The 22,881-nt window shown below is 44.4% G+C and overlaps 1 protein-coding gene across 3 annotated transcripts in view; it reads left to right on the top strand.

Moving 5' to 3' along the window:
* Positions 1 to 17,105, top strand: part of SCUBE2 (signal peptide, CUB domain and EGF like domain containing 2) — a 63,648-nt gene extending 46,543 nt beyond the window's left edge. For all 3 annotated transcript variants that reach the window (XM_025459436.3, XM_025459431.3, XM_035704212.2), the window contains 7 exons: positions 4,552 to 4,719; positions 6,724 to 6,891; positions 7,594 to 7,755; positions 9,607 to 9,804; positions 10,976 to 11,128; positions 16,029 to 16,108; positions 16,793 to 17,105. In XM_025459436.3, the coding sequence (XP_025315221.3) occupies positions 4,552 to 4,719; positions 6,724 to 6,891; positions 7,594 to 7,755; positions 9,607 to 9,804; positions 10,976 to 11,128; positions 16,029 to 16,108; positions 16,793 to 16,945 (1,082 nt within the window). In that variant the 3' untranslated portion in view covers positions 16,946 to 17,105. The remainder of the gene's footprint in view (positions 1 to 4,551; positions 4,720 to 6,723; positions 6,892 to 7,593; positions 7,756 to 9,606; positions 9,805 to 10,975; positions 11,129 to 16,028; positions 16,109 to 16,792) is intronic.
* The last annotated feature ends 5,776 nt before the right edge of the window (positions 17,106 to 22,881 follow it).

Raw genomic sequence — 22,881 nt, 5'->3', positions numbered from 1 at the left:
ATCGACACTTGTGTGGCCAACAGGCGTCTTAAACTCAGTGTGTCTATCTGCCTCCCTCCCTCCCTCCTAAGTAAAACCTGCTTCTCCCTCATCTCAGTAAATGGCACCTCTATTTACCTCATTGTTCAAATTGAAAATCTCACATTTTCTTGACCCCTGTCATTCTGTCATGCTCCTCATCCAGTTCGTTAGCAAATTCTACCTTCACATTATATTCTTACTCTAAGTAGATATGTCTTCCTTCATCATTACCACTCTATTCCAAACCACCAGCATCCTGGGCCCAGTCTGTTGTGACAGGCTCTGAATTGTTTTTCAGTCCTTGCCTGCCTCGTGGTCTCCACATAGCAGCCAGAATATCTATTAGAAACATAAGTCAGATCATGCCATTCCTCTATGCAAATCCTCCAACATGCTTTGAGTAAGGTCTAATTTCCTTACCATGACCTTCAAGAACCTGCATCATCTAGCTCTTGCTTGCTTTTTAGGATTCCTTTCCTGTTACCCTGGCTCTTTTACTCTATTCCTGCTGCATTGGCTTTTTTTTTCTTTTTCTTTTGCTCTTAGGCAATGCCATTGCAAGGCCAGTTTGTTCATTTCAGTCTGATCTCAGCTCAGAGAGGAAAGCCTGGCTACTCTTCTGAGACTATATACACACAAACTCCACTCCCACCACTCTTTGTATTCCCTTCTTACCCTGTTTTGCTTTTCTTTATCATATTTACCTCTAGGTAGCATTCTGCTATATATTTATTTACTTACCCATTTATTGTGCATATTCTCCAGAATGAGAGTCCCCTAGGGCAGGGCCATGTCTGTCTTGTGTGCTATAGCTCCAGCTCTATTTAGAACAGAACTCAACACATAATCAGTACTAAGTATTTTACTGAACTAATGTATTTTCACAGGGACAACAGGTGAAATCCTAAAGATAGCCACCAACATTGAGAGAAAAGAGGGCAAGGGGCAAATCTTTGGGGAAATATTGCAATTGAAGGCAAAAGAGGCACTTTAAGGGAAATGACGTCTCTCCCTGCCTCCCCCATTAACTAAGCATGAAGAGAGCATAGCATGCATTGGGGAACCCAGCCAGGAAGGCGTCAGCTGGACTCCGCTCTCTGCCCCAACTCTAAGAACAGACACCAAAAACCTGGACAGTGTGACAGCTCAACCTCTGAGCCAAGGGGGTGCTCTGTCCTGTTATCCTGAAACACCCATTTAACAGGGTTTCAAACTGGGATCCCAAGGCCACGGTGTTGTCTTAGCCTCTGAGCTGTGACAAAGCAGCAGCTCCAGAACACCCTGGGAATCTGCGTGGGCTGCTTGTGGCTTTCCTTCAGAAGTCAAAGCGTGACTCTTAAGAAAACAGACCCTAGAGAATGACCTCTTTTATTAGGTTCACCATCTTCGCCACAGAGAGACCATAGTGTTTGTCCATAGCCTGAAATACTCAAAGGCCATCAGTGTTGAAAAGAGGGTGAGCCTTCAGGTCTCTTTGTTGCCATTAATCCTTGTCCCTGCTGGTCTCTCCCTTTTGCATCAGAAAAGCTTTCTTGTATTTTTTTTTTTCTTAAGAGGGGGAGAAAACAGCTGTGTGGGATTTGAGAATGGGATTTTAATGGTCACTGAAGACGTACAAAAGCTCTGCTGTGATCCTGAAGTGTTCTGGGGGCAATTGACTCCTTTGTCTGGGGCAGCAAAACATGCTGGCTGCTCAAGGAGAAAAGAGAACCAACTGGAACATGCGATTGAGGTCTCTTCAGACCAAATCTTCAGCACATTTGCAAAAAAGTGGTTTTCAGGCATCTCTTCATGACATTCAGAATCACTCTTTGCTATTTAGCTCATTTTTACCTTGTGAAAGAAATTAATTTGGAAGGTGCTTGGCAGGAATTATTTCTGTAGGTCTTTCTGGAAGGAAAATGGAAACTGTGAGTGACAATATGAGTTTGTTTATGTGAAGCAGGCCTTTCACTGGGAGAAAAAAGACCAGTGCCCTCCTTTCTGCAGTGACAAGGGGGCATTTCTCAGCCCTTTGCTCAGTTGGGAAATTGCAACAGCTGTGGGACATTGTGAGGCTTCTCAAAATGTAACCTCAAAAAGGCTTTGGGGGATTTAAATAGTTCTAAGGACGAGTGGACCCCCAGAGCAGCAGGAGCCCATCCTGTTATATTTTCCAACGAGAACCAGAGCCATTCTCATGCACCCATGAAGGGATCCATTTTCTGCCAGAGGAACTACAGCAGAACAGACCATGCTGATCTGACTCTAAGTTATGATTAAGGTGGCTTTGAAATCATTGCCATCATCTGGCACTTTCCCATTAGCGGAATGAATGTTACAAAAATGGAAATGGCTTGGCTAGAGGGGCTCCAGATGGCCTTGGTTTTATTTACTTTCTACCAGCCTTCACAACATCTGACTCCTTAGAGCCACGAAGAAGTTATTCTCTGCCTGCTGGCCTGCTGCTAGCCTTCAGACAGTCAGGTGGGACACAGGATAAAAAGTCATGAATTCCTAGTATATAATTCAGCCCAGCTTCTCATGGGAGATTAGCTGAAACCAGAACCATCATGGAAACCACTATCAAGTGGGGCTGTGTTTAGAGACTAGGTCTGGAATCAGACTTTGTCTGCCACAGCTCTATGCATCGGGCCCATTAGAATGCTGTTTGTTGAGAAAGCAAGAGTTTGGTTCCCTTTTAATTTTTTAAAAATATGATAAAATTAAATTAAAATGATACACAGATATTATAAAAGACAATCCAAACAGTATTAAAAAGTATTAAATTTTAGATTTTAGAGTAGACTTTTGATTGAATTTAATTATAGACTTAATATTTGAAATGTAGCATATTTTGGCTTATGATTTAGAAAAAACCTTGTTTCGGTTTTTTTCAGATTATAAAGTGAATAATGAAAAGACATTTTTATTAATGGTAATAGAGGACTTTGTCATGTTTAACTCTAGAAGTATATATGCAGGGCAGCTCAGGTGGCTCAGTGGTTTAGCGATGCCTTCCGCCCAGGGTGTGATCCTGGAGACCTGGGATCCAGTCCCACATCAGGCTCCCTGCATGGAGTCTGCTTCTCCCTCTGCCTGTGTCTCTGCCTCTCTCTCTGTGTCTCTCATGAATAAATAAATAAAATCTTTAAAAAAGTATAGATGTAGATTGCATTTGTAGGAAAGCATGAAAACGGGTATTCCCCCTCACAGACATTGAAGAGATATAATAGCTAATATTATCATGTGATATTTTGTTTTCTATTTCTCAGCAGCTTAAGTCTGAAAGAGAATGTGTTTATTCCAGTCAGACTCCTCTAACATCACGTAGAGAATCCTCGGCAGTCTTGAATTAAGATTCAGTCTGCACTTTTGCAAGAGCCCTTTCTCCCTCTTAAATTCAAAGCTCTTAATCTCACTGTAGGTGTATTTCACAGACTAGCTGTGGGACCTTGGCCAAATTATTTAATATCCTTAAGTCTGTTTCTGTAAAATGGAGTTAATAATAGCACCTAACTCCTTAGGGTTGTTTTCAGGGACAAATGAGATAAGGTATGAAAAGCTTTTGGCATGATGAACAGGAGATTGCAAGTATTCAGCAAATGTTAGCCATTAGAAAGGCTATTTTGATGGTTATGTTGATGTCTGAATATGATACTGAGAACCCACTTAAGAACATTTACTTTATATTCATATTATAAAAGAAGATATAAATCTACATTTAACTAACAACACCAGAAATATACCCAGAAGCATTGTTTATTAATTTCCTTGTAGTTCATTCTTTCAGGAGACATTTACCATGGTTTACTTTTCATAACACATGAACTTTATTACAAACACAAAGCATGTTGTGTTGGAGAGCTTATTGGTAAGACTCTTGAGATTACCCTCCCTACAGCCACCAGAGGGTGAGCTTTTCAGAACCCAGCTCTGGTCATATTCCTCTCTTTTAATGGCTCCTCAACCTGAAGAATAAAACCCAAATGCCTAGCATTCAAGAATTTCTAAAGTCTATCCTAACCTTCCTTTCTTCCCTCTTCTCCTGTATGTTGTACGTGACCTTTTATGACCTGCTCCTTTTCCTTCTTGGGGAGATCCTATTCATCCTTTAAGGGTCCACACAAACGTGGCCTCCTCTAGGAAGCCTTTAGGGATGCCATCAGCCAGAATTAATATCACCCTCTTCTCTGTTCTTTCAGCATTGGGAGTATGTTCAATGAATGGTTTTCACTTTATAACCCTTCCGACAGTCCTATGAAACAGGAGAAGTCATCAAGTGCTTGTGCTCAAAAATAATTAGGACCACTGTGATCCCTGCTTCTAAGGAGCTCGTGGTCTAGGGAGAGAGAACCCATGAACACCTCTAACGGTGGGCAACATGGCAAGGGGTGTACACAGAAAACCCAAAGGAGGTACACATTCTGTATTCAGGGCGTTTGTGTGGAGGAGTGTGGGGTCAATGCCATCTATTTGCACCTATCACTCATATCATCCTTCCTTGGCTTCTGTCCCCTCACTGACTAGATCATTTCCCCCTTTGGCTAGTCAGTTGCAGGGCTGGGACATATTATGATGGAGTGCAAGAACGCTGCATGTGTCCAAATGGAACCTTCCAAAATGAGGAAGGACAAATCACATGCGAACCTTGCCCAAGATCAGAAAATCCTGGAGCCCTGAAGACTCCAGAAGCTTGGAATGTATCGGAATGTGGAGGTAAGTGTTCCATCTTCCTCTTCTTATTCCTCTGGTCTCCAATATTACCTAGACAGAAGGCATAAGTAGCGTTTCAGTGCAAATAGCACAAACTGCACCTTGGGCTTCCTACAGGCAGGGACCATATTATATTGGCTTCGTCTTTGGCTTCAGTGCCTGCCTCAGTGCCCAACACATGCTGGGCTGATGCTCACTTGAATAAATAAATGAAAAGCTGATAGAATACATTGGCAGAAGAAAAGGTGGAAGGGTTGCTGTTGCATGCTTTACTCACTGTAAATAAATATACCTTGAGACCTTATTGATCTCCCAGTGTATGGGGATGGTCTGAAAGTGTTAAGTTGGAGAAAGTAGTTCTAATTATTTTTCCAGCTTTGGTCTCAAATTCATACCTTATTGATTTTTTTTTTTTACCTTATTGATTTTTAAAGAGTATCCATCTGGTTGTTTTGTCAGAACTCTGGGAAGAGGTTTTAATGTCCCTTATAAAATGTTAACTCTGGAGCCAAGCTTACTTGGGTTTTGTGGGCTTGTTTCCTATTTATTTTATTAGTAAATGTCTTCCTTTTATTAGATGGAAGAAGGGCCAAATTGATGCTCTGTGAGTTCAAATAGAAGGTGTGATCTAACACTGCAGTTTGTAGGTGATGTCCGTGGTGAAGAGCACGGGATGTCCTGTGGCTCCCATCTCTCCTCCCAGTGACCTCCAGAGCCAGCTTTAGCCCCCACCTAAATGACTCCAGGCTCAACTACAGGACCTTTCAAAAGGTTTAAAAGTCATAGGGTGCCTGGGTGGCTCAGTCAGTTGCATCCAACTCTTGATTTTGGCTCAGGTCATGACCTCAGGGTCGTGAGATGGAACCCCATGGAGGGCTCTACTCAGCAGGAAGTCTGCTTGAGATTTTCTCTCTCCCTCAGCCTCTGCCCCTCTCCTCCCCTCAAACCAACTACAGGGTTGATAAGGAGGCACTTTGGGACATCTGTTTACACTATGTGACCTTATTAAGATATCTTTATAGTAAGAATAATACTAGTAATAATAGCAATTGCCAACACTTATTAAATACTTAACCTATGCCAGGCATCATGCAAGGTGTATTACATGAATTATTATTATGGTTGTTGTATCACTACAACAACTTTGTGAGGTTAAAGTGAATGGTTGAAGGTCATACAGCCAAAGAGTGGAGGATTTGAATCAGAACATAGGTCTGACAGACTCCAGACTCTTCCTTTGAATGTGTGTTCACTAAATGCCATTATATCTATAACCTATGGCTAATAAGAAGACCATGAAATGTAATAGGGGAGAAATGATCAGCAGTACAAGAGACACAGCTTTTCATAACATCTTGGCAGTGACAAGCTAATTCCTAAGAATCATGTGCTCTTAGAAATCTTTTTGTTTATGGCTGTGCTTCTTGTCATAAATTTAAAAAATGATCAAGTAGGGTGTTTAAAGTAAATGCCATTGGGTCCCTCTATCAATATGGATTAGATTGGTTGGATTTAGTAGAAGGAGGCCAGGACACACTTTAGTGACTTAGTAAACCTAATTGATAAAACAGGGAGACTCTTTCATGACCAGAAGAGTCTTTATATCACTAGGATGTAATCAGCTGGGTGAGGGTATACTTCTGGGTTGAATTGATTCCAGAGCAGAGAACCCTCCCTGGGGAGGGTGCTGGCTGTGCACTGTGTAGTCCTAAACCTTAAGCAAACTCAGGCATGGTCCATTCTTTGGAAGCAGTTGACCCTTGGCTCCTTGGTCTCTGTCTTTGCACTGTGCTCTGTAGCCCTGTGTGTAAACATCAGGCGCTCACGTGCCACCTTCTCAGGGTCAGTGGCAGGGCAGGGCAGGACTTTTCTCACTGAGGTGGGAGCTCAGATCAGCAGAGGGTGACAGGTCTGACCAAATTCTGAGCTCATCTACAGAGAGATGGGGAAGTGTCCGCCCAAGGGACACAGGGGACCTTGCTCACTTAGGGTCATTGGTTTCCCCAGGTCTTTGCCAACCTGGTGAATATTCTGCAGATGGTTTTGCACCCTGCCAGCTCTGCGCCCTGGGCACATTCCAGCCTGAGGCTGGCCGTACTTCCTGCTTCCCCTGTGGAGGAGGGCTCCCCACCAAACACCTGGGAGCCACTTCCTTCCAGGACTGTGAGACCAGAGGTGAGGACTTGGCAGCTTGCCTTTTTCCAGAACTGAATTTCCCTTTTGAGAACCATGGGAGTCTGGTCAAGCTCCGATCAAGCCCAGTCCAGAGATGCCCTGTGTGGTCCCAGTGGCTGGGAGATCAGGTCCCAGCTCCATCTACTCCTGCAGGATGTGCAGGGAGCATGGGAACTCTCTAGACGTGGTCTCCCCCAACCACCTGGACCCCTTCAAACAGGGCTGACCAGTCTAGGAGAGGTTCTTGGCTCCTTCTTTTCAGTCTTCCTCCATCCCAGCACCCTTCCCTGGAGCTCCCCTCCCATACAGGTCCTACCTGTCCCCAGAGCCCAACTGCCGCTTCTCCCAGGGCCCCAACGCTGGGCCTGGCATCAGTTTGACATCCTCAGAGCTGACAAGTGCTCCCTGCATGAAAACTCAGCTATGCTCATCTATGCCAGACTCTGCACGTGCTGTAAACTCTTTGAAGCTACACCCATAGTTTGTTCCCTTTGTATTTTTCTCAGTGTCATGAGTCATAAGTCCCACCCAAGCTGGCTATTTAGGGAATTAAGTGTTGATTAGCCCCAGATAAGTAGGAAAGCAGTACTTTGTTTGGGTATACAAATTTATATCACGGACTGTGAAAACTTTTATGTGACTGATAAATATAGTTTTGCTTTGTTTTTTTGCTTCATTCTTCCCCCCATCCCCACCCCACAGTTCAATGTTCACCTGGACATTTCTACAACACCACCACTCACCGATGTATCCGTTGCCCAGCAGGAACATATCAGCCTGAATTTGGAAAAAATAACTGTGTTTCTTGCCCAGGAAATACTACCACTGACTTTGATGGCTCCACAAACATAACCCAGTGTAAAGGTGGGTCTCTCTAAGGCTTTTACAGTCTTGACCCAGAGGAAAGTGCCTGGGTCCACCTGGGGCAGGGAGGTTGGGGCAGGTGTCCCAGGCCCATTGAGAACCATGAGGAAGCTATTACCCGGCTCCGAGTGCTGCAGGTTGGTGCTGAAGGAGAGCCATGCTTGACTCCCAGGTACTCCCCTGTGCTGATCCTGGCTACTCCTCCAGGCATCTCGACAGGATAAATTTGCTGACATTTCCTCTGAGCTGCAGAATTTCAGTTCAGCAAACACTGTTTGAGGACCTGTTACATTCTAGACATGGCAAGCAGAAGTCCCTGGCCCTGCAGGCAGCACAGGCTGTAGGATTGCAGAGGAGAGGGCAATTCATTCTGTCTAGTGAGATGAGGAAAGGCTTCTAGAGGGCACAGGAAGGTTTTGATGGAGAGAAAGGGGGGGGATTGGGAGAAAGAGCTTTATACCCAAGACAACAACTGTGAGGAAGTACAGACTCAGAAGAGTGAAAGAAGAGAAGAGACCCCTAGACCTGGATCATGGAATGTCTCAGGAGAATCTGAGGCAGATCAGGAAGGGAAGCCTTGAAGGCCACACAGTGGAGTTTAATTTGTATTCTATAGGAATGGGGAAGCAAATCATTCAAAGACTTGCTGCATGCTTGGGCCAGTTGGTTGCTTTTTAATCACTATGTAAAATTCTCCAGTAAAGGTCAGAAGTAAATCTCTGCTGATCTATTATCAGTAAGACAGCAGGTGTAGGGGAGCAAGGAGATCTCCCCAAACTGGAGGAATTTGAGATTGGGGTTCACAGTGTTATAAAATTCTTCCCTATACCCAGATGCAGTCTGTTTCTTTGTCCCCCCATCCCTGGCCTTTGGTTGGCCCTTAGGAACCACATGGCACAGATCCTCAGGTAGCCCTTCAGGCTTGAAGGCAGTTTTCTCAACTCCATGGCTCTCCCCACTTGACCCCCTTCCAAGAAGAAAAGCCTCTTTATTTTTTTCTAATGGAAATAATAATTCCCAGTTATAATTAAAGAGGAAAAAGTCTCTTCAACATCCCCTCTTGCACACATTCACCTGACAGTTTTAAACAGTAAGCCCCTCCCTTGAGGTCAAGGACTGTGTCTTTCTCATTTCTGAACCCCCAGAGCTTTTGCTAACATTTGTTAGATGAATGGAGATTCAATGAATGAAGATATGCCTAAACTGGTTTTGTGTGTGTGTGTGTGTGTGTGTGTGTGTGTGTGTGTGTGATACTCCTTGCCCTTGATGCCAGAGGTGAATATCCAGCATGCCCCATATTGGCGGATACCTAATTGGATACCTAATTGGAATTCTCTTCCACACCAAAAATAAAATGTGCTCTTGACTAGAAAGAAAAGAGAAAGACTATGGATATCATGAATTCATATAAGGTCTCTAGGAAAGGTCAAATATCCTCTAATTAGCAGTAAGCTCTATTCTTCCTATTTTGACAGACCTAGAAGTTCTGTGTCATGGGTTCCCCTTGCACTTAGACTTTGTAAACAAAATATTGAATACTAAAGTTGTCCTTTGTTTCACAAATGCCTGCTCAAGATCACCTTCAAGTTAGTGAGAAAATGGTAACTCAGAGGGGAACTCAGTATGGTGAGCTCTGTGTGGGGAGTTAGTGTAGTTCGGCTCCCACAGAGAGGTGGAGGACTAGACTTTACAGGGCACAGGGCACACTAATTCCTGGGATGGTGCCATCTGCACACCTCATGCCTTGATGGCAATAGGGCTGCAGCAGTTTTCATCAACTGAGCTGCCTATTGTCATGACACAGTGACAACAGTGTTGTGCCTTCATAACTCATGGCATTTCCCTTTCCAGACAGAAGATGTGGAGGAGAGCTGGGAGATTTTACCGGATACATTGAATCCCCAAACTACCCAGGCAATTACCCAGCCAACACCGAGTGTACATGGACCATCAACCCACCACCCAAGCGCCGAATCTTGATCGTGGTCCCTGAGATCTTCCTGCCCATAGAAGATGACTGTGGAGACTACCTGGTGATGCGGAAAACCTGTGCGTCCCCTCCCTCTGTCCCCCTCCCTTTCTAAGGCTAGTGGAAAAGCCTGCTGGCATGCTCCCCAGCTTTAAGTGTGAGCAGCACACCTAGGGTGTCCCCTCTATATTAGAACAGAGATGGGACATAAGTTTATAGCATTTGCCAAGAAACAAAATTTAGACAAAAGCCCATCTTGAGGCCTCTTGGTGAACCCCAGAGGAAGTGATTCTGCAGGTCAGTCTTTCCCTCTAGGCTCACTGTGGACCCTCTTCTACAACATCATGGAGCCAATGAAGCTCATAGAGGGCTGGCCCCACACACTTGTTTCACCATGGGAAGCCACTTGTGGCTTGGGGACTGACTAAGGTAAAGGTCATAGTCCAGCCAGGAGGGACCCCCCCTCCCATCTTGGCATATGACCCAGTGTCCATTGAGAGACACTACCATCAACACAACTTCAAGGCAGTATAGTGACTGGGCCCAGCAGCCAGTACTGCTTAGATCTGAACCCAGTTTCACCTCTTGTTGGTTCTGTGAACCATACATTCTGGATTTTTCTGTGACTTAGTTTCCTTTTTTGTTAAAATGGGGATAGTAGAGTTCTTACCTCATAGAGTCATCATGAGGAATAAATGAGTTCATATTCATAAAGCACTTAGAATAATGACACATGGAGCCACCATGTGTTTGCCACTCTTACTAGTGGTTACAGTGTCTCAAGTCAGGTATAGTTTGAATCCTGACTTATCCACATACTGACTTTGTGACACAACCTCTGTAAATGAGTTAACAACTGCACCAACTTCCTATGGTTTTTGGAGGGGTAACGAGGTAAAGTCCATAAAGTGTGCCCTGCCCTGCCCTGCCTGGTCAGAAGAAGCGGGGATCTGTGATGATTATTGCTGGCCTCTGAACTTGGAGGCCTCTCCTCAGCTCCTGCAGTGGGCACTGGGGCCTAGGCTGCTGCTGTTTGCCTAGCCCTGGGCCTTTCAATTCTCTGAGGGAATCCAGTCACCAGCTGAGTCTACTCAGTTTCCAGGACTTTGGCCCCCTATGGTGACAAAACTGGGCCTGAGGAGCTCTTGATCATGACTTGTTTTACGGCGCATTTGAAAAAATGAGTGTTATTGTTTGGCTGCTCAGGATGAGTCTTGAAGACCACCTCCCCCCCCGACCTTCCCTTGGCAGCTTCATCTAATTCTGTGACAACATATGAAACCTGCCAGACCTACGAACGCCCCATCGCCTTCACCTCCAGATCAAAGAAGCTGTGGATTCAGTTTAAGTCCAATGAAGGGAACAGTGCCAGAGGCTTCCAGGTCCCTTATGTGACTTATGATGGTAAGCACTGTGAAGCTCAGGCCACACCACACCCAAGGAGCTTCTTTGCTTTCAATCACACCAACTTCTGGGCCAGCTGGTGGATTGCTGACAAGCACACATGCTCAGAAAGGCAGGTGGGATAAGGAGAAAGGACACTGCTGACTCACAAGTGCCAAATTTTAAACAGGCGTCTGGGGACACTAGCTGCAGGGATGAAAACATGTTTCAGAAAATAAATAAAAATGAGCATAGCTTGGTGGGTGAGAACATGGGCCAGCCCTGGCCTCATCTTTTCAGTGACATTGTGTAAGTTATTCACCATCTCTAAGCCTCATTTTCTTTCCTTTTTTTTTTTTTACATTTAAAAAATTTTTAATTCAATTAATCAAAAAAATTTTTAATTCAATTAATTAACATATACTGTATTATTAGTTTCAGAGGTAGAGTTCAGTGATTCATCAGTTGCATATAACACCCAGTCCTCATTACATCAAGTGCCCTCCTTAATGCCCATCACCCAGTTATCCCATCTGCCCATCTACTACCCCTCCAGCAACCCTCAGTTTGTTTTCTAGAGTTAAGAGTCACTTATAGTTTTTCTCCCTTTCTGGTTTTGTCTTGCTTATTTTTTCCTCCCTTCCCCTACGATCCTCTGTTTTGTTTCTTAAATTCCATATATGAGTGAGATCGTATAATTGTTTTTCTTTAACTGACTTATTTCACTTATTGTACTCAGCACAATAAGTGAAATTAAGTTCCTCTAGTTCTATCCATGTCATTGCAAATGGCAAGATTTCAATTTTTTTGATGACTGAGTAGTAGTCCATTATATATATATACCATATCTTCTTTATCTATTCATCTGTGGATGGACATCTGGGCTCTTTCCATATTTTGGCTATTGTGGACATTGCTACTATAAACATTGGGGTGCAGGTGCCCCTTCGGATCTCTACGTTTGTATCTGGGTAAATACCTAGTAGTGCAATTGCTGGGTCAAAAGGTAGCTCTATTTTTAATTTTTTCAGGAATTTCCATACTGTTTTCTAGAGTGCCTTCACCATCTAAGCCTCATTTTCTTAATGTGTAAATAAGGATAATCATTAGAGCTAATGTGAGAGTTAAATGGGATAGTCCATAAAGGACTTGGTGCAGTGCCTGGCACATAGTAAATGCTCAGTCAATGCTAGCTAATTATCATTGTGGCTTTTATTATATAGAATCCTGAGGAGGGAGGAGAAAGACTCAATCTCTGGTCTTATCTCTGCTACTAATTTGCTGTGTGGTTTTAGAAAAATCAGATGACTTCTCTGGTTTTATTTTCTTCTTGTTAAGTAAAGGGGTGGTCCATGTGAGTGATGGTCCCTACCCAGTGATGGGACTCTGTTGACAAACATTGACTTGGAATACAAAATGAACTGGACCTTGTCCTGGAAGACCTCATAATCCAGTGGGGGGAGACAAGTCATCTGTTCATTCACGAATTTATTAATTCATCTTATCTGTCTATCCCAACGAATACTTAGTGAGCATCTCCTGTGCCAGGCATTGGGCAAGCTGCTAGAGACCACACGGTTAGTAATGAAACACAACTCCTAGATGCTGTAATGTGGCAGGTACAAAGCTCTGTGTGAAGACAGAAGAACAGGCACCAGTTAATCCTTCATGGTATGGCAAAATCTCAAGAAATTTCGGTCCTCAAAGAACATGAGTTTATATATATATATATATATATATATATAAAGGGAAAGAAAAATATTAGGAAGAAAAAATTATATAGGCCACATGATAGAGTACCTGACATGGGTGGTGATTATAGCCTGATTGGGTGAGTGGGTAGGGTGCCTGGGGCTTAGCAGTGAGAGATGAGAATAGAAGTGTGTGGAGTTTGGTGGTGAAGAGCCTTGAGTAACAGACTCAGAAGAGTGTTCCTAATCTCACAGGGAGCCATTGAACCATAGAAGGTTTTTAGGCAGAGAGGGGCCAAAAGTAGATGTTTTGGAAAGAAAATATTCTATGGATTTTGTAAAAGCATTTCACATAGTTTATTTCCCACATGTTACAAAAGCCAGGATTATCATCTCTGTGCCTGAAACCATGTCAAAGCTCCAAGGCAAGGACTCTTAGGATCAGACTACTAGGTGGACAGCAATGTCTCCCCCCTGGCTCTGCTGAGAGAGACAGAGCACCTCAACTGTCTGAGAGAAGACAACCAACAACTTCCCCTATCTGGAATCAGTGAAGGAACCAAAAAAGATGTGGAGACTCCAGAATAAATATCACTTAAGCTCACACATTTTATGCTGGCTGTCCTCACTCTTCCTTTGTAACACAAGAAAACATCTTGATTTTTTTTTTCATTTTCTCAAAGAGTTGTAGCTTGAGCCAGGGAAATTACACATAACTCAAGTTAAGTCCTTGAGAATGTATCTTACACATGTCACAGAAGAAAATAATTGAAAATTGATGCTTTAATGATACAGAAAATTTTCAGGTCTTTACTCAGAGTTTATTCAACCTTTATTTATTATTTTTTTAATTTATTTTTTGAAATATTTAATTTATTTATTGATGAGAGACATAGAGAGAGAGAGAGAGAGAGAGAGAGAGAGGCAGAGACACAGGCAGAGGGAGAAGCAGGCTCCATGCAGGGAGCCCGATGTGGGACGCGATCCCGGGTCTCCAGGATCATGCCCTGGGCTGAAGGCGGTGCTAAACCGCTGAGCCACCAGGGCTGCCTTCAATCTTTTTAAAAAACAAACATATATTTCAGACAAGTATGATACCTGGTTTCTAAGCTTGGAAGAATAGAAATCACATTTAGAACGGGTAGGTACTAGGGTGCCTGGGGGCTCAGTTGGTTAAGCAGCTGACTCTTGATTTTGGCTCAGATCATGATCTCAGGGGCCTGGGATCAAGCTTAGCTCCTTGCTTAGTGGGGAGTCTGCTTGAGGATTCTGTTTCCCTCTCCCTCTGCTCCTCCCTACACCCCACTTATGCTTGCTCGCTCTCTCAAACAAATCTTTTTTAAAAAGAAAGGGTGCAGGTGAAGCTGCTACAGACTGGCTCACTTACCACTGGACGATGGGGAGAGTTGTAGTCGTGCCTAACATATACTGAGTACGCGTACTGAGTACCAGGCATGTGCTAAGTGCCTTTACACGGCACATTCCTCACAATTGCCCATGAAGTACACACAATAATTTGCTGATTCTACAGACAAGGCCACTCAGGCTTAGAGATTAACTTAGACACCTGACCTGAGGTCACAGGAGGACAACATTGCAGAGGTCTCCACGACTCCAGGGCCTGAGTTCTTACCTACAACACTTTTCTCATGACAGTTGTAGCAAGTGACAAAACAGAACAGTTCTTAATAGTGGAGGGAATAGTTTTCAAAGACAGCAGTCTGAAAGCATTTGGTGTAGCAGCAAACAGCTCTTTAGTTCTCTCTTACACCAGAACACAGCACAACAACTGGTGTTCTTAGTGGTGAACACCCATCATCCAAAGGAGCTAGTGTTCTAAGGAAGACACTCTGCAGCAGAGAAATTCAAGATAAACAATAAGTACCCTTACTCAGATTTTATATTCCTTAAACTAAAAGAATAAGAAGGAAGATACCACATGAATAGAGTACCAGTGAGGTTGTATGTACACGTTTTAAATTAGTAATTATAAGAACTATACGACATTAATAAATAGCTAATGAATTTCCCTGTACCATCACTTGACTGAGTAGAAACTTTTTTGAGGACTCTTCCCACACAATTCTAGTGATGTTCTTATGATTTGTTTGGTTTTGTTGCACATGATATGCATATAAAGAGGCATTCTTTTCAGCCTGGAATTTGGAAAAGACTGTGTTTTGCATATGCTTGGTTTGAATTATGACTGTAGGAAATAGACTAGACTCTGAAAGGTGGGGATTTAGATTTGGAGACAGCTTACATGATGTGCACTGCATTTAATGTGTACATCAGGACCAAACATTATTAATAAGAAAATGAACATAGCTTTCTTCCCTCTCCAACCAGCCAAATTCTCCCCACCCCACCCCCATCCAAAAGAAAGAAGAGTCTTGCCTGGTGGGTAAGAAGCTTGATTGTTTTACACAATACATGGGCAGAGAGAAGAAAGGGAGGAGGACAGAAGGGAGTAAAATAGAGGAGAAAAAAGCCACAGGCCTGGATGAGCTCACAGGGAGTGAGTATAGATAGAAGAAATGAGAACCAAGCACTGAGCCCTGGGTCCCTCCTACAGTAAGAGGTCAGGGAGAGGAGGAAGAAAAGCAAAGGAGTCTCAGACGAAGCAACCAGTGAGATAGGAGGAAAACCAAAGAGTGTCATATCCTGGAAGCTGAGTGAGGAAGTGGATCAAGAAGGAGGAATGACCAGAGACAGGGAGTGTTGACAATTCTTTTGAGTAGTTTCTCAATAAAGGGGGCAGAAATGTAGGATGGCAGCTGGAGGGAGAAATGAGGTCAAGGGAGGGACTCTTTTTGGATCGGAGACATAATAGCATGTTTACATGCTGATGGGAAGGCCCAAGAGGGCAAGAAAGTGTCATTATGTCACAAAGAGAGGGCAGAATTACTGGAACGATGCCCTTGCCTTGGTGAGAGAAGATGGAGCCAGTGGACTAAGTAGAGGAAGGGCCTTGACCAAATGCACAGAGGGTTCATCTGAGGAAATATGAAACAGAAGAGATGGGTGCAGAGGCTGGTAGGTGAGAGGATGTGGTGGTGGGAGTCTGTGGAAGTTCTCTTCTGATAGCCTCCTCGGTATCACAGTGGTCATTGTTCTGAGAACAGCTGCAGAAGGGGCATTTCTCAGAACCTTATTTCAAAATGAAAGAAAGAGTAAGTTTGGAAATAACGAAACCCTCTGAATGTCTATTATGTCCTTTATTCCAACAGAGGATTACCAGGAACTCATTGAAGACATAGTTCGAGATGGCAGGCTCTATGCATCTGAGAACCATCAGGAAATACTAAAGGTGAGCACACAGCCAAGGTAATGGTCACCCATCACCCAAGGAGCTCCTGGCACCACTAGAGGAAGGTTTTCCTCTTGCTCCATGTGGCCATCTGTCAGACACCAGGCCTGCTCTGGGCTGAGGTTTATATCTTTACCATACTTTATTAAAGAAAAAAATTCAGGTGGCTGTCTTCAGTATTGTCAAGTGAAGTTGTATTCTTTTTACATTTGGAAATGTGTGGAAGAACAGTAGGAAACTTGGATCATAAATCCACGCCAGTGGCAAATTATGTTTCCATATTGATTCTCCAAATAGTTGAAGATCTTTTGGCTCCTTGTTTATCCTTCGAGCCTAAAGTTCACCAAATTTTAGATACTTTTAAGTAATCATCAGGCACTGGCCATTTCACCAACCCTATAAATACTCCCCAGGTTCCAGTGTTGCATCTTATCTGGTTTAGAAAAATAAAACTGTTGTTTATATGTCAGCTTTTCCTTTATGAAAGTAATACATGTTTTTTGTAGATAATCAGGGAAAATAAAAACTGGAGAAAAGATAAAAATCAGAGGAAACAATTTTCACAAAGTGGTTTTCGGCTAATCCACCTACACAGTTCAAGGCTGGATCCATTATAGTTCCATTGGCCAAATGTTGGAATGTTGAAGTATTTTGGCCCAGTACCACAACTTCTATTCTTTTTAGGATAAGAAGCTGATCAAGGCCCTGTTTGACGTCCTGGCCCACCCCCAGAACTATTTCAAGTACACAGCCCAGGAATCCCGGGAGATGTTTCCAAGGTCCTTCATCCGATTGCTCCGTTCCAAAGTGTCCAGGTTCTTGAGGCCTTACAAATGAGCCCACCCCCATGCCACTTAGTGCCACGTTCCACCCCAGTGCTGCAGGGACGCAGCCGTCTGCCTCTGCGGCCAACATGGTTGGATATTGCTGTCTCTGGGAGCAGTGGCCCACTAGAGTTCAACTTTTATAGATAATACAGATATTTTGGTAAATTGAACTTGGTTTTTCTTTCCCAGCATTGTAGACAGTGGACTGAGAATGGCGGTGAGTTCCACTGCATCTCACTGCTGGGGGCAGATGTCTTGGATGCGTCAAGGGCTGGCTGAGCTGGACTTTAGTCAGCTCAGGTGAGACTCACCTGTCCTTCCTGGTTCTCACTCCTCCTCACGGTGGAATGGAGGCCACAGAAGGGGCTGTCTTGTCTGAAATTTCAGTTTCCTCCTGCCCAGCTCCCAGCCCCAAAGGAGCCCTCTGTACCCAGGCTGTGACCGGGCAGAGCTGGAAAGGAGGGAGGGAGGAGGGTGCGGAGGGCGAGCCCCCGGAAACCTGGGAGGATTCCATTGCCCCATAGCCTCCTCCAGCCTATGTGACCTAAGTCTGATTCCAGGAGCTTGGGTTCTAAGCAGCGATCATTTAAAAAAAAAAAAAAAAAGTACTTAAAGAGGAAAGAATTAGAAATAAAAAAGATAAAAACTAAGTACATAATAATGTAGCTTTAGGGATGGCCTTCCTCGCTGCCAGCTTCGGCTCTGCAGCAAATGCACCCCGCTGCCTTGAGCCCCTGCGGCTGTGCTTCTGACACTCTGCTGGGTGCTGCCCTGGAGCCTGGAGAGATCAGGGTGGATGCCATCTCCTTGGTGGATGAGAATCATCACCCTCATGACAAGGACTGACTCATAAGCCCTCAGTCAGTACTGCCAAGGGTCCTGCTTCCCTGTGGGCTTGCCTCCATAGGTGTAGGAGGGCGAGGGGCACCCGGTGCAGGCCAGACTGGCACGTCTGCCTTCCTCGTCCACTCTCCAGGGTCAGACGCTGACTCGGTTCTGAGGACGTGAGCAGCACCACTCAAGGCCAGGTGGGCTCCTTCTCTTCGTCATCACGCTGCCCGCCAGAAGCAGCTATGCAGATCCTGGTCTCCTGGTCTCTGGGTGCTCAGAATCAGCTTTTGATTGGCACAGTGGGACTTCACAATCACTTTCTCCCATAGAACTTGGAATTTTCAGTATCATTTCATTTTAAAAAATTTTGATCCCCAGGCAAAAATCTCATTACAGTGAATAAAAAAGACTCCTATGAAACAAGCTGCCACTTCCCTGAATGGGCTGACTGCACACACCTCTAGTATTTTATTACTTTAGGGACACCCTGACTCTGGACACACAACTCTCTATACCAAAGTACTAAAAAGGTGGCTAACAAGTATTTTTAAAGAAAACAAAGGCTATTTTGTTATTGAACTCACTTTTCACCTCAGTTTCTTTTTAACCTATCCATAATATTAATTTAAAAAGAAAAAAAAAACCCTAATCAAACTTTTCTTCTTTATTTAGATAGGTCCTGAATACCCATCTCCAAATTTCTTTTTTTTTTTTTTAAGATATTTATTTATTCAGGAGAGACACACAGAAAGAGAGGTAGAGACATAGGCAGAGAGAGAAGCAGGCTCCCCACAGGGAGCCTGATGCAGGACTCAATCCCAGGACCCCGGGATGACAACCTGAGCCCAAGGCATATGCGCAACCACTGAGCCACCCAGGTGCCCCCTTCATCTCCAAATTTTTCAAAAATTTAAACATCTTCATTAAAAAAATAATAATAATCAAAATAAGCACTTAGAATTTGTCATATCAGAATTTTGCCTACATTTCTGAGTCTAATCATAAAATGAAAGTTCAAATGCAATACAACCTGAGTCAGTGACCTGCCCGATGCGAACATGAGGTAAGTGAACTGTGCCATCCTGTCCAAGCACATTGCTAACTTTGTGCTCATGACCGTGTAGTTCTGTATGGCTGGTGTTACAGGAAAGCTAGGGATGGAGATATACTGGGGGGTGGAACCAGGCCGCATAAACGTGGTTTCTGTGAGGCACCCTCCAGGAGCAGGCCCACACCAGCGCTGAGCTCCCGGGATAAGCATAAGCAGCCAAGGCCCCCCAACCTTCCTCTCTATCCCTGCTAACGACCCCAAGAGATGCTGTGGAAGACTGCCTGCCTGCAGCTAGTGTTACTACCTACTAAATCAATAAATATTTATCGAACCTCTGCTCTGTGCCAGGCACTGTTCTAGGCCTTAGGGATGCACAGTGACAAGACACGGAGTCCCTACTCTCATGGTACTTATGTTTTAGAGGGAGGAGACAGCCGAGGAATCAATAAGTCACCACAAAAAGCATCAGCTAGCCTTAAGTGTTACGTAGTAGGTTAATGTGACATATGACTGCGTCACCACTTTAGAATGATCGATTGTGGATAGCCTCTCTGGGGAAGTGACATTTCAAACTAAAAATGGCCAGAAGGAACCGGCCTTGGAACAGTCAAGGGGAAGAGCACTCCAGATAGAGGGAAGCCAAGTGCAAAGGCTGGCAGGCCAGAGCCAGTGTGTGTGTGTGTGTGTGTGTGTGTGTGTGTGGTCACCGTCCAGTGAGAAGGGAGTGGGACAAGATGAGGCCAAGGGACTGGATAGGGGCCAGAGCACGTCAAGCTCTGGAAACCAGAATGAGAGTTTCAAGTTTCATTCTAAATATGTTGTAAAGCTTTCAGAAGGTTTAGGCAGAGGAGTGGGATGATCTGATATATGTTTTAAAAAATAGTTCTGGTTACTGTATGAATAGATTCTGGAAAAAGGCATGGAAGCAGAGAGCCTTTGGCCAACGATTGTAACCAACCAAACAGCCATCCAGGTGGGAGATGAGGTTTTCTGAGGTAAGGTTGTAGAAGGGAAGAAAGTTTCTGGATCTGTTTTGGGGCAGTCAAAAATTTGCATGAGGATTGGATGGAAGGGAAGGGAGGAGCAGCAACCAAGGAGGCCTAGTTGCCTGAGCAACTGGTGGCTGGAGGAGACCACAGGAAGAGAGGGCTTGGGACATGTGACAGTTGTAAAACAGGTCCACAAACTCTTTAATACTGCTTCCATGTAAAGTTGATGGTCTTTTCCCCCCTCCCCTTAAATGTGGGCTATGTGACTGCTTGCTTAACACAGTGTGGAAGAAATAACGTTTTACCAGTTTCTGGGCCCAGGACTCTAGACACTGGCATTTTGCACCTCTTTTGCCCACGCCAGGAACTCAATCACTGCTGAGAAAGCCAGCGCAGCCTGTGGAGCAGCCATGCCGGGAGCAACCAAGGCCCCCCACCCGTACCCCAGCTATGCTTTCCAGGTGACAGCGAGTAAAACTTGCTAGCTATGTGAGTGAGCCATTGTGGGAGTGGAACCCCTGGCCCCATAGTGAGCTCCTCAGCTGGTATACCTCACAGAGCCATCCCTGTTGAGCCACACCAAAATTGTAGACTCGAGAGCAACATTGATGATTGTTGTTGATTTAGGCCACTAGGTTTTGGGGTGATTTCTTTTTCTTCTTTTTAAAGATTTTATTTTTATTTATTCATGAGAGACACACAGAGAGAGGCAGAAACATAGGCAGAGGAAGAAGCAGGCTTCCTGTGGGGAGCCCGATGAGGGACTTGATCCCAAGACCCTGGGATCATGACCTGAGCCCAAGGCAGACACTCAACCACTGAGTCACTCAGGGAATCCCTGGGGTGATTTCTTATGCAATAATAAGATACTGGAAAAGGATTGATGACCAAGAGCTTAGTTTCGGCCATTTCTAGTCTGAGGTCCCTGTTCAGGATTCCAAACTGAGAGTTCAGAGAGGCAATTGATCTTATGAAGTCCCAAAAGAGGTCAGCACCAGAATATGAATTTTAGTGTCACAGAATAAAGACCTGAGGCATGAGGTTGAGGTCACCTGGGCCAAGTGTGTACATCAAGAGGATCAGGGATGGGATCTCTGAATTCTGGGATTCCCCGTGTGGGATCAGGGCAGGACTGGAGGAGCTGATTGTTCGGTAAACAGGAAGAGGTCAGAGCTGAGTTTTCCCTGCCCTCCAAGAGAGCACATTCTGTGAGAGGACTCTGAGGGGAATTGGAATCTGTACAGGTCCTTCCTTCCAGCTGTGGATATTGTTCTTGAGCATTTACTCAAGTGCTGCATTTATGGATTTAGCAACATTTCCCTTGAGTTTCCAATGCTAATAAAAGAGTGTTTGCCTTTTCACACTACCAGATGATTATCTTCACTGTGGAAAATTGCTTCCTCTGAATCATTCTCTGAGCTGTTAAGTGTGTTGTCTGTAGGCATTCACTGGATTTAGGTTTGCAGGTGATTTTAAAATTGTCATGTGGTAATTTGGGAAAGATTGTTGCTGCACAGCACAAAGCTAGGACTTGCTTGCCCTCAGGCAGAAACCTTTATGGGGAGAGCACTAGGGCTGTTGCTGGCTGCAGGCTACTACCACTGGTGGGCCAGTGTGCCGGGAAACCCAGGCACCCACACCAAGCTCAGGCTTGATCCTTCTCCTCAGTCCAGAAGGGATGCCTCTCTAGGGCTGTCAGCATCTTTGCTTCCTTTCACGCAGCAGGATGGGTCCTGAGAGCCTTACCCAAGTCTATATCACTCTTAGCCAGTATTTGGGAGGCAAATGGATTAGATGAAGACTAAAGTAGTTTCTCACCAAGCTCAGGGAGGCTTGTTATCTACAGCCTTCTTGCTAGGCAAGCTATCCGCCCATATTCAGGTCCTAAATGTAGCCATGAGGGGCCCATGCATAGGAAATTTGAAGCTTGGTGAGGCTTCCTTTCTGTAGCATCATTTACTCCAGGGGACTGTGAACCCAGTTTGAGTGTCCTGAGTATTTGTCGTTCCCAGCTTCCTTCTTCCCTCAGGCAGTCCTGATCAGCCTGCAGAAGACCACCCTTAGGGGTCTGATGGCCCAGCAAGACTGCTCCTGACAAGGAGGGATCACTTCCCAGAGAGCACAGTAGGATCAAGATAGATTTAAAAAATGAAACCACTCTAATTCTCAGGCAGGTTGCTTTAGCTGAATAAAAGGGACACAAATTCACTGACTACAAACAATGACAATAACTTAGCATTATTTGGTTTTCAGAGTATCTCATTAGGGGAATGCAACCACAGACCTTGGTTACTAATAGTTTGTTGTCATGTGTTCGCTCACTTATTCATTTATCCAATATTTTTCTTGAGGGCTTACTAAGCGCTAGGTACTGTAAGAGCAGGTTGTACCGTAGGGAGCAAAATAAAGTCTTTGCTCTTGTGGAGTTTAGATTCTTATGGTGGGAGACAGAAAATAAACAAATAAACATAAATTGTAAAGTCATGTGTGATAAATGTTTAAAGAAAGTAAAGGGCAAAATGATAGAGGATGAGTCTGTAGTGAGAGGGAGTTGCTATTTTAGGTAGGCTGAGCTCATTGTTGCAGTCATGAATCCAGGCCTCTCCTGGGGCACTGGCTTCTTAAACATACCCTGGCAGCACTGGCCCTTGGCAAGCTCCACTACCCACCCAGCAAGCACTTGACATTTCATCTGGGGCTAGGCTGACCAGAGCTCCAAGTTATGAACAACCTATTTTGCAATTCCTGAAACAGGTGCCACCTACTGGTTATAAATGGAATAGATGTGCATCTCTGTCATCCTCCTGCTTTGGAGCTTAAATGGCTACAATTCAAGGGGAAATGTTACCTGTGAGATTTGTGGACTGGGGTTGTGGTTTGACAACTGACTGCACGTTGTTTAATACCGCCCTCCGAATAGATCTGTTTAGATCTTTTCATTCTTTCTGCCTGGCCTAATGACTAATGACCAGGTGGGAAGCCATCGATTTGGGTCTTTTCAAACTATCAACAGTGCTCTGAATCACGTCCCAACACACCCACATACCCACCCACACCCTGTGCATTCATCCATTC

Source organism: Canis lupus, chromosome 21, assembly GCF_003254725.2.
Source record: "Canis lupus dingo isolate Sandy chromosome 21, ASM325472v2, whole genome shotgun sequence".
In the NCBI taxonomy this organism is placed as follows: Eukaryota; Metazoa; Chordata; class Mammalia; order Carnivora; family Canidae; genus Canis; species Canis lupus.
The sequence above is the reverse complement of the archived record's forward strand: the minus strand, read 5'-3'. Positions and strand labels throughout refer to the sequence as shown.